Below are 11,791 nucleotides of genomic sequence, written 5' to 3' on the forward strand. Positions count from 1 at the left end.
CTTATATCCTCTACTCTGTCCTTTACCCTGCATCTCACCTCCAGCCGGTACAGGTGCACCAGAGCTTCCCCTCCGTCAGCACACTTAGCTTCTGAGGTTCCTGTTTGGACCCTTCCTGACACAGTGGCCAAGTATGCATTCTAGAATATTCCTCGGACGTTTGTTACGAATGGTTCTTTGTCCCCACTGGCCCTGCAGCCCTTGAGCCCTCAAATGAACACTCGGAGACTTATATTAATTATGAAACTGTTGGCCAATGACTAGAGCTTCTTATTGGCTAGCTCTGTCTTAGTTACTAGCCCATTTCTATTAATCTAAGTATTTCCATGTGGTCTTAACAGAGAAAGGTCCAGGGACCTGTTACTCTTCTGGTGTCCTACTGTGGCGACTGCTCTCTACCTATATACCTCCCAGAATCCTCCTCATCTCCTAGACCCACCTATCTTGTTGCCCTATTGGCCACAGTGTTTTATTCATCAACCAATAAGTTTTACAGAAAGACATCTCCCATCAGAGATTAGATCGACTTCCTTCTCTAGGAAGTCATTCCCCCAAAAGCCTATTTTGCGTGCCTTTGGTCTTCTGAGTTGTGGACTGGACTTGCCTCCCATAGATGGAAATTTTCTCTCTCCCGTCAGATGATTCTGGCCGCTGGGGCAGAGGTGGCTTATTCTCAGCTCTGGAAGCACGATCAGCAGAACCAAGAAAAATATATGAGCTGGCTGGGAAAATGAAAGGTAAGTGAAGAGACAGAGAGGGTCAAGGGCAGCATAGGACAGGAGAGGACACTTAAAATCCTGCATCAGATGGGGGTAGCAAGCTCTGCAGGATAGAGAAGAGCTGCCTGGGGCCTGGCGTCCGCCATCAGTGTATCTCTGAGGCAGCTCTCCCTCGGTGTCTTGTTTTCTCATCTTGGCTAACACTTTCTCCACCTTCTTTGGAGCTGTAATAAGGATAGTGGATTCAAGTGTTCTGCCTAAAGATCTTGTCCCTGTTCATCCACCTGACCCCATATACATAGAGGAACACGAGGCCTAGTGGAGACATTTTAAACTGTTCATGACAGCTCAGGTGCCAAAGGGAAGGGGGGTATCTTTTGAGGCCACCATAGCCAGGACTACCACACTCCCTGAAGGCAGTAGTAAGATTGTTTGAGGAGTGGGGAGGGACCTTGCTGAACAGCATTAGTCGTTGGCACAGGATGAGAAAAGGCCCTTTCTTTTTAAGTGCGGCAGTCACAGTGTGGTGGCAGGAGTGAAAGCTTTTTTGTTCTCCCCTGAGGTGGCTGAGAGGGAAAGAGGGTGGGAGGACCGAACACCTGCCAAAGTTCTCAGTGTCTGGGTTTAACCTTTGCTTCTGTCCAGTTCTGTAGGATGGGAAGAAAGGGGTACACACACACAAACAAAGTGAACACAGCTCTGGGGACACAGATGGTTGGTGTATGGACATAGAGTGAACACAGCTCTGGGGACACAGATGGTTGGTGTATGGACAGAATGAACACCAGCTCTGGGGACACAAGATTGTTGGTGTGTGTACAGAGTGAACACAGCTCTGGGGACACAGATGGTTGGTGTATGGACATAGAGTGAACACAGCTCTGGGGACACAGATGGTTGGTGTATGGACAGAGTGAACACAGCTCTGGGGACACAGATGGTTGGTGTATGAACAGAGTGAACACAGCTCTGGGGACACAGATGGTTGGTGTATGGACAGAGTGAACACAGCTCTGGGGACACAGATGGTTGGTGTGTGCACACAGAGTGAACACAGCTCTGGGGACACAGATTGTTGGTGTATGCACATAGAATGAACACAGCTCTGGGGACACAGATTGCTGTGAAAGGTCCTTCCAGATCTGGACACTGATCTGGGACCCCGTGTGAGTGGGATGAGAGTGTGGATGGAGGAGTCCCTGTGTGAAGTCCTGGATTGTAATCACAAGGGATAAATGAGGTTACGGATGACAGAGCCTGGGATGCATCCACTTAGTCACTGAGGCAGGAAGAGGAAGCGGGTGTTCAAGAAAAGAGGGAATGAGAATGTAGATTTTTCATGTCCAGGTTGAGTAGACCTTATCCAAAATGCTTGGGACCACAGTGTTTTAAATTTCAGATTTTTTAGAGATTTTAGAATATTTGCATTTACATTATGTTATAGTCTGTGGGGTTGGGATCTGAGTCTAAATACAAAATCTGTGTATGTTTCACATACAGCTAATAAGCAACATGAAGGTAATTTCACACAGCAGTATTGTTAATGACCCATCATCACATGACGTCAAGTGGGCAACTTTCTACTTTGGTGACATCTGAGAATCTGAGTTCCAAACTCAGATTTTGGCTCATTTTAAATTTTGGATTTCTAAATTAGAAATATCTACTTTGTACAAGAAAAGAGAGGGAGTGAAGAAGGCAGAGAAATCCCCAGTATGGAGACACTGAAGTAAGAGTGAGAATTGGGAATACTACTGGATTTCACCCTTACCAGTGGCCACATTTCCTTGGAACATTTGGGGGAGTTTGAAGACTCCACTGTGGCTTCACAGACTTACAGCGTCATGGCCAGTGGAACTGGAGATGGGCTGTGCCATCATCCCTGAAGAGGGATTGACATGGGGCCCAGCAGAGTAGAGGGGCCTGTGCTAGAGCTGCCAGGGACATCCCAGAGGGTGAGCAAAGTCTGGAAAGATGAGTGGAATTCAGATTGTTGCCTAGAGGTGGCAGGCAGTAGAATTCCCAACAGTCTCATTCTTTTTTTTTTTTTTGTCTTTGTCACACTTAGCAGGACTGAAGGACCTAGGCAGTTACACAGCCCCAAGCAGCCTAGGGTAGAGCTGTTGTCCTAGGAGGAGAGGGAAGCTGCATTTTAAAGAGAAGCTTAGCCACATCATAGAGACCATGTGGGTGGGTGGGGGGCAGTCCCCTGGATTGGGAGTCTGGTATAGCAGGGCTGCTGGTGTTTTAGAATGCCTTAAACTATTAGGGTATGTGGGATATTTATCATTTGTGTTTTACCATTTTTGTTTGAAGAGAAAATTCAAACTAGGTCTGTAAAGCCCAGAGCTAAATTGGCCCATTTGTCTAGAGCATCAGCTTGACTTGATTTGCACGATAGGGAAATATACAGATAGAAATAGAAGAGTGCAGCATATGAGTTTTTTTAAGACAAACAGGAGTCTCCAGCTCAGAGCTCATCCACCCTGTTCCTCTGCCTTTGGAATCACCGTGATGACCACAGGGGCCCTAGGCTGGTAACAGGTGAGGGTCAATGAGTTTGGAGGGCACCAAAATGCAGGAAGAAAGTAGCTGAGTGCCATACTAAGATGATGACAGGTCAGGAGACAGAAAACAGCTATGAAAAAATCAGAGGGAGGCGGAGTGCAAAACCTAATTGGAGCAAGCCATGGTGGCCTATGCCTGAAGTTCTGGCACCAGGGTAGTCAAGGCAGGGGGATTGCTGCAAGTTTAGGGAAAGCCTGAGCTACAGGGTGAGATCATATTTCAAAAGGCAAGAAAATAACAAAAAAAATGTGATTGGACTTAGAAAATGAACATGTGAGGAAGATTCAGAACAGCCCTTCAGTGAACTTAATGGTCTTTTGTCTCTCTTTAAAAACTCAGACTTGAGTTTGGGAGGTGTCCTTTTATTTCCTGTTGATGATAAAGAGTCACGAGACAAAGGGCAAGATTTGGTAAGTGAAAAACCTGTCATATATCAGAACTAAAGCTTGGCTCCTAAGACCTTCTCTTGAAACCTCCCCTTTCCACCCCTTAAGTGCTCACTGCCCAGCCTGTGTAGTAGTAACACGGTAGCTTGTTAGGGCTACCACACCTATGGCACTGACTGGGTGGCTTCAGCCTTGGAAACATTGCAAGGGTTGCTGGAGACTGTATGACCACATGGGGCAACAGTGGGTTTGGCTTCTCTAGTGGCTTTTCTTCTCAGCTTGCATGTGACCAGCCACCTTCTCACTGTGTTCTCATAGTCTTCTGTGTTTCTGGGTATGCACATCTTTGATGTCTTTCTTTGCATCCTAGTTTCCGTCTCTCTCTCTCTCTCTCTCTCTCTCTCTCTCTCTCTCTCTCTCTCTCTCTCTCTCTCTCTCTCTGTCTCTCTCTGTCTCTCTCTCTCTCTCTCTCTCTGTGTGTGTGTGTGTGTGTGTGTGTGTGTGTGTGTTGTGTACTTGCCTGTACATGTGTGTTGGTTTAGAGGGCAATTTGAAGTTGTCTCTCTTTCCACCATGAGGGTCTCAGAGATTGAACTTGGGTCATAGGCTTGGCAGCCAGCCCCTTCTGTCTCTTTTTATCATTAGTACTCCATTCTGTGCTGGCTCATAGAATGTGATCAAAAACATTTCCTGAGTAGAATAAGAAAAGATGATGCAAGATTCTGGAGGTTCATCATTTGTGTTTATATAGGAAATTTGTGTGAAGGATTATACTTTCTAGCCGGCAGAATGCAGGAGGCAACCCACATCTCCCCTGCTTTACATCTTAATTATTTCCCGTGTGCCTGTCACACAGAGTATCTGTAGTTGAGTTTTATTTTTTATTTTTTATCATGTCCATCTGATTGTCTGAGGCCCAAATCCACATTTGAATTTCAAGCCAGATCATTGCTGGCTTGGAAAAAGAGTTAGAAAGTGAGGCCAAGAGACGCTCACACCCAAAGACCTGGTCATCTGTGTGGCTGACAGCAAAGTGTTTTCCGTTTCTTCACTCAGTAACTTCTAAAACACTGCACAGAGTGGGCGGAGGGCGACAACTGTGTCTGTGCATAAAAAACAGAATCCAGTGACTCGGCTGGTGGCTGTGAATGTGGCAGTGATAGACACTTGCCTAGCTTGTGCTGGGCCCTAGGTTTAATCCCCAGCACTGCAAAAGAAAGCAGAGTGCTCACAGTGGACAGCAGCTTGCCTGAATAGGATCCTATTGCTTTGGCCTCAGCAGTTCCCTTGAGGACCTCTGGGGGGCACTGTCTTCACAGACTTAGGACAAGATGAGATGACTGTTGTCCTGGTTTGGGGGAAGGGGGTGTGGATGAGCACCAGCTGGAAGACTGAAATCTAGAACTCCTGGCATAGTATTAGCTGAGTTTTCAGACAGTTATCTTTCCCCTGGAGAACATTTAGGAAAGTCCATTCTTTGAACCTGTCTTAAAACAAGGAAAAAAAGCCTTTACAAGTTATCACAAAATAAGATGGGCCAGTTGTGCCGTGCGTTGTAGGATACCGCTGTCCAGGTAGCATCCAGGAGGGACAGAGCTCAGCCCAGGTCCTCTGTAACAGTCCATGTCTTCTCTGTGGTCAGCTCACTTGTGGCCAATGTGACTGCCTTGTGCCCTGACAGCTGTTTAATGGTGGTTCTTTCTAGTTGGCCTTGATTGTGGCTCAGCACCGTGATCGCTCCAATGTCCTGTCTGGCATTAAGATGGAGGCTCTAGAAGAGGGCCTCAAGAAGTTATTTTTAGCAGCAAAGAAAAAGAAAGGTAAGCCCTTCCCTCTGCCCAGGGTGGGAAGAATTTCTGTCCAGACATATGCTGTGACTTTTGAAGGGCAGCAAGAAATGTTAAGACGCCCCTTGGTTTGCACAGTAAAAGCAAACCAGGTCGTGCCCACATCGTTTTGTATTCACATAGCCTTTTCCTTGTGTACTGTGTCCATCTAACGGGCATTGTTCTCATGGATGAAGATGAGATGAAGATGCAGATGAAGAGGTGGTCATCGGCTTCCTTGTCACACACTGTAACTCACAGTTTTCTGAAAGAGTCTAGCCTGTCCCAGCCTAGTATAACTCATGTTTGTGGAATTTCTTTACTTTTTGGAGAATTTACACTTGTTTTAATTCATGATTCACCCATCAGTCATTATCTATGTCCATCATGTGTGCTTACTTCTAGAACCTGTGGGTTCTTGTGTCCCACAGAAAATCTTACTTTTTCTCTCTTTCAATTCCTCCCCAGAACATTTTTGACATTGTAATTGTATACTTTGCATGAGACCATCAATAATTGATTTCTTCTTTATGTATATTTTTCACTGATTATCAGAATCTTTTCTTTTCCTTAGCAAGTGTCCATCTTCCACGCATTGGACACGCTACAAAGGGTTTTAACTGGTACGGCACCGAAAGGCTCATTCGGAAACATCTGTCTGCAAGAGGCATCCCAACATACATGTATCCTTTTGTGGTCTGAGCAGTGTGCTCTTCAACCCCAGAGAGAACTTGTGTTGTATTTCCTGGCGTTGCTACTCAGTCTGAGGCTAAGTCTTCTGCCATGTTCTTCACTCTGTCCCTCTTCAATGAGACACAACTAAGAATCTCTAGTTGTAGAATCTAGAATAAACACCCAAGGAAATAAGTACACCCAAGCATTTCTGGGTGCCTAGAAGTAGATTAAGATAAGGCTCACCAGATAAAGATGCTTGCTGCCAAGCCTGATGGCCTGAACTCAATCTCCAAAATGCACAGGTTGAAGGAAGGAGAACTGACTCCTGCAAGTTGTCTTTTGAACTACGTGCACACGTATACACACACACACACACACACACACACACACACACACACACACATGCATACACACTCGAGCATGCGCACACACAAATAAATACACTTTAATAAAATTTTTTTCATTGGAAAAGGATATATGGTAGCTGGGTATGGTGGTGTACACCTTTAATCCCAGCACTCCAGGAGGCAGAGGCAGGTGGATCTCTGAGTTTGAGGCCAGCCAGGGCTACACAGAGAAACCCTGTCTTGAACAATAAATGATGATGATGGTGATAATAAAAGGATAGTAGAGGAGAGTTAATTGAACAACTGCCATTTGATAACGTATCTTTTGTCACTTCTCTTGAGACCCTTCAGGTCTGTGGTGGAGGCCTAATTCTAGGAATTTCATTCTGTTCATTCCAATAAGTTAACTTAAACAAGTGAAGTCTCTTATTTTAGAATCTTTGAGGTATTCTTCTTTGTGTTTTGTTTTGATTATGGTGCTGGGGATTGAATGGAAAGCACACCACACTGAGCTGTACCCCTAATCCTTTTTGAAGCACCCTTAAGAGGCGGTGTAAAATCCATTGTGAGCTTTAAGTCACCATTAACATTTGCTACACTGATATTCTTTTCTTAAGACCTGGCTATATAGGTCAGCATTTTTGAATTGCAAACTGCATCCAGAATGGCTAGAAACAGCAGAATTAACCTCCAGGCTCTAGATACAGAAATCCCATCTTCTTACCTAGATCCTTGCTGCACTATGTGCACTCCGTGTGGTCCCTAAAGCATTTATGTCCCCATAAAACCTTAATAAAAAAAAGGCACGTTTTATGTGCTTGCACAATGTCAAGTATTTTACTGCACCACATAACAATGACAGTTGCATGTTCTAAGAATAGTAGAAGTGTTTCTAATATGAAGACAAAGCGTTAAGACATTGGACCTCTAGAGTGTTTTGTAGTGATTACCTGAGAACTAGTAGTTGGGTAAAGTTGGGTTAAAGTGATGAGATGTGTCTTCCTTAAGCATCTTTGCAGATACTACTTTCCTAGAAAGAAGTAAGGCTGCTGCCTGCCATTCACGGTCTGCATCTCCCTCTTCAGCACCGCTGGTTTCTTAGCAATCAGCCCAGCATAGAATCCAGTTTTTAGCAACTGGCTAGTAAATCCATGGCGCAGAGTGACTGTTAGTTTTCATGGAACAAGGCTGTTTTTTGGCTGCATCCCCTACTCTGGAACCTCTGGATAGTCTTTTATGAATTCTAATTTTGTTTCACTGCAATTGTTACTGTGATACAGGACTGCACAGCTTATTTGGGGAAGCCCCTTGGCTTCAGATTATATAACTTTGTATAAAAATAAATTTCCTATCATTAATAGTTGCATTGTTGTTTTTTTTTACCCCCTGGATCTAGTTTTCTTACCCTCTATCAGACTGATTTACAGAAGAAAGGGCTGGCTGTGTCATTAAGGAGAGCTGAGTGATGACAGAACAGGGAGGCCCCGGGGGAAAGAAGGCGCATCAGCCAACCGTGCCTTCAGAGATACCCTGGGGCTGAGGACAGGCTGTTGGTCGACTCCACAGGGATTCCTCTGCCCTTCTCTACATTGCTCAGTGTAGGGATCTTGAAGAAAGCCTATTGGTCTTGAGGCCTGTCGAGTGACTTTAGAAAACCCTGAGAATAACCTGTCCCCCACCTACAAACCCAGTTCAGTTTCAGTGTGCAGCTCCTAGCTGGCTTAGTGTGACCTGTGAATGGTACTAGAGAAGGCCTGGGACAGAGAACCCCTGGAATAGGAATCCTGGAGGAAAGCCGGGTGAGCTGTTGTTCATTGCTCCCGTAAGTGAACTCTTGGCTTTGGACAGCTGTCTTCAGGCTGGACTCAAACTAGTTGTCCATAAGTGAATGGATAGATAAAATGTGGTGTATTACATGAATGGAACATTACTCAGTCATAAAGAAGAATGAAATTTTACCATTTTCTGCACAGTGGATGGAACTAGAGGCCATGGTATTAAATAAACAATACACAATAAGATAAACACCACATTGTTCTCTGTCATGGGTGGAAGCTACAGAATACCTGAAAGTAGAGGAGTGGTTACAGACAGTGAGGGTATATACAGCTAAATTTGATCAGTGCACCCTATATATATTTATGTAAAAGCACACTGAACCCCATTATCATGTCAGCTAATATGTGTTGCATTAAAAAAAAAAATACCTCTGTATGTTAATCCCACAGATGTGAGCAGAAAGACCACTGACCCAAATTATGGTCAACTCAAATCAAGCTTTATTTGTATACATAGGAGCTGGCCAGTGACTTTCTCCCCTTAAGAAGATGGAGTTGAAGAGATCAGCCCTGAGCCAGTTTCTCAAGCCCTTTTTGTATGGCAAAACCTTAGGGTGGGGGATTTTGCAAGCAAGGTTGTTACAGAAGCAAGACCTGGCAGTTAAGAAAGTCTCTCCTGGTACAATGGGTACAGAACATGCCTGGGAACAGATGGCCCTGGGCAGTGGGTTACAGTTAAACTGCCAGGTCAAAGTAGGTCAGATTCCAAGAAACAGGAACCTAAGTGAGCTAGAGTATCAAAGTGGGCCCAGACTACAGAATGGAGACAGGCTGGTTTCTCGTAGGCTTTGTAAGTGTATACTAAAAACACACTGGTATACCAACTAGTTCCTTGCTTAGGAACTAAGGACTTTGAAAATAATCCTCCCCGTTTGTTTTCCACATCTCATGAAACAATTGAGACACACAAATGTTTGTTGATGGTAAAGAGATGTCTAGCTCTCACTATGAGAAAAGTATTAGACTTCTGCCATGATTAATAAACTGGAAATACCTTAGATGCTTCATGAAACCTGAAAAATTTAGAACCTTGTCTTTGTGTGTGTGTGTGTGTGTGTGATTCTTGACGAGCAACAAACAGCCACTTAAAGCTTCTCCCCAGGTCTCACTAACATCAGTGGCATTAAAGTGAAAATTCACAACCGTGCTGAAAATAGATGGCTGGCCAACTGCCAACCCAATGGAGGTTGTAACAGGAAATGTCCCTGCTTACAAGGTAAAGCTTAGCTGAGAATCCGGGAAGAAAAGATCAGTTAAAACTAAGAACCTTTGAGTCAAACGGAGAGTCTTCTGGAAGGATCGCCGCGATGGCCGCCCAGGGAGAGCCGCAGGTCCAGTTCAAGCTCGTCCTGGTGGGCGACGGCAGCACCGGGAAGACGACGTTCGTGAAGCGCCACTTGACGGGCGAGTTCGAGAAGAAGTATGTAGCCACCCTGGGCGTGGAGGTGCACCCGCTCGTCTTCCACACCAACAGAGGACCCATTAAATTCAACGTGTGGGACACAGCCGGCCAGGAAAAGTTCGGGGGCCTGCGCGATGGCTACTACATCCAAGCCCAGTGTGCCATTATAATGTTTGATGCAACATCAAGAGTCACCTACAAGAATGTACCTAACTGGCAAAGAGATCTGGTCCGGGTGTGTGAAAACATCCCCATTGTATTGTGTGACAATAAAATGGATATTAAGGACAGAAAAGTGAAGGCAAAATCTATTGTCTTCCACCGAAAGAAGAATCTTCAGTACTATGACATTTCTGCCAAAAGTAACTACAACTTTGAAAAGCCTTTCCTCTGGCTTGCCAGAAAGCTCATTGGAGACCCTAACTTGGAGTTTGTTGCCATGCCTGCTCTTGCCCCGCCTGAGGTGGTCATGGACCCAGCTTCGGCAGCCCAGTACGAGCATGATTTAGAGGTTGCTCAAATGACTGCGCTCCCCGATGAGGATGATGACCTGTGAGACAGTGAAGCCGGAGCCCTGCGTCAGAAGTCTAGTTTTATAGGCAACTGTCCTGTGATGTCAGCGGTGCAGCGTGTGTGCCACCTTATTTAGCTAAGCAGATCGTGTACTTCATTGGATGCTGAAGGAGATGAATGGGCTTCGGAGTGAATGTGGCAGTTAAAACATACCTTCATTTCTTTTTTTTTTTTTGGATTTGCATATTTAGCTGTTTGGAACACGGTTGTTTCCTTCCTGAATTTCAAAAATAAGACTGCTACGGTCACATCACACTATTCAGTCAGTGGTAAAATCTTGTTTGTTACTGTCATTCCCATTCTTTTTGTTTAGAATCAGAATAAAGTTGTATTTCAAATAATCTTTAAAAAAACCCAAAAAACTAAGAACCTTCACCAGCCAGAAAGTGAGCCACCACTTCTTTATTCCCAAAGACTATACACCTAAGTTTAGTCTTTCCCATTAGAAACTTTTTAATTACAAAAATTTTAAAAATTGTTTATTTTTCACCGGGCGTTGGTGGCGCATGCCTTTAATCCCAGCACTTGGGAGGCAGAGGCAGGCGGATCTCTGTGAGTTCGGGGCCAGCCTGGTCTCCAGAGTGAGTGCCAGGATAGGCCCTAAATCTACACAGAGAAACCCTGTCTCAAAAAACCAAAAAAATAAAATCTTTAATTTTCCATTTCCTTTTCAGTATGCAAATTTAAATGTTCTCCATATTTAGTTTTCATTTCACATTCACACTTACATACACACACATGCAAAAACAGACACACACACACACACACAATGATAGAGATACATACACATTCCCACATGCATGCCAAGGCATTCTTATACACACATGCAAGAACACATTCACACGCACTCACACACTCATGCACTCACATCTATATATACATTCTCTTATACACGCACTTGCACACTCCTCATGTATATGGATTTTACTTTTGCTCCCCTGAGAGAATCAGTAGAAAGGATACCATTGAGTCTGGAGAGTATTTGGGGGGTTTCACCATGACCTTCCAGTAGAGTTCATAACTGTGACTGTCTTGCCTGTTGAACCACTCTTGTTTTGGCTTCTGTGGCAAAATTATCTCAGCTTCTCTTATATCATGTTTACACATTTTTTTTATGTCACATTCTTCTCTATACCCAGCTTCCTGGAGTTCCTGTGACCAAATGTCACAGGCCAGGTGGCTTTAACAACTGTCTGTCACAAGTCCAAGATCAAGGTATTGGCAGAATGGCTTCTTCTGGGCCCACAGCTTTGTTTGCAGACCACATCACATATTGCCTTATCACACAACTTTCCTCTGTACATGTTCATGGTTGTCCCTCTGTTCAGTGGAATTGTTATCTGAGAATTCCCCAAATCTAAAGACATCCAAACACAGGAAGAATCTAAAACTGCAAATAGACGTGACCAGATAAGAACCTCTCCAAGACATGTTCTGGTCAATATGTGAAAATTAAG

At 44.5% G+C, this 11,791-nt stretch overlaps 2 protein-coding genes across 2 annotated transcripts in view; both read left to right on the forward strand.

Moving 5' to 3' along the window:
• The window catches only part of Chd1l (chromodomain helicase DNA binding protein 1 like), a 54,935-nt gene extending 47,054 nt beyond the window's left edge, over positions 1-7,881 (forward strand). The window contains 6 exon segments of the mRNA XM_027393743.2: positions 639-737; positions 3,627-3,697; positions 5,379-5,493; positions 6,074-6,182; positions 7,541-7,553; positions 7,555-7,881. Coding sequence (XP_027249544.2) covers positions 639-737; positions 3,627-3,697; positions 5,379-5,493; positions 6,074-6,182; positions 7,541-7,553; positions 7,555-7,623 — 476 coding nt within the window. The 3' untranslated portion in view covers positions 7,624-7,881.
• A 1,763-nt stretch (positions 7,882-9,644) lies between these two features.
• On the forward strand, positions 9,645-10,565 carry LOC100770067 (GTP-binding nuclear protein Ran). The gene has a single exon (XM_027393747.2). It carries the CDS (start codon positions 9,667-9,669, stop codon positions 10,315-10,317), a length of 651 nt encoding a protein of 216 aa, XP_027249548.1. The 5' UTR covers positions 9,645-9,666; the 3' UTR covers positions 10,318-10,565.
• The last annotated feature ends 1,226 nt before the right edge of the window (positions 10,566-11,791 follow it).

This window comes from Cricetulus griseus (assembly GCF_003668045.3).
Source record: "Cricetulus griseus strain 17A/GY chromosome 1 unlocalized genomic scaffold, alternate assembly CriGri-PICRH-1.0 chr1_0, whole genome shotgun sequence".
In the NCBI taxonomy this organism is placed as follows: domain Eukaryota; kingdom Metazoa; phylum Chordata; class Mammalia; order Rodentia; family Cricetidae; genus Cricetulus; species Cricetulus griseus.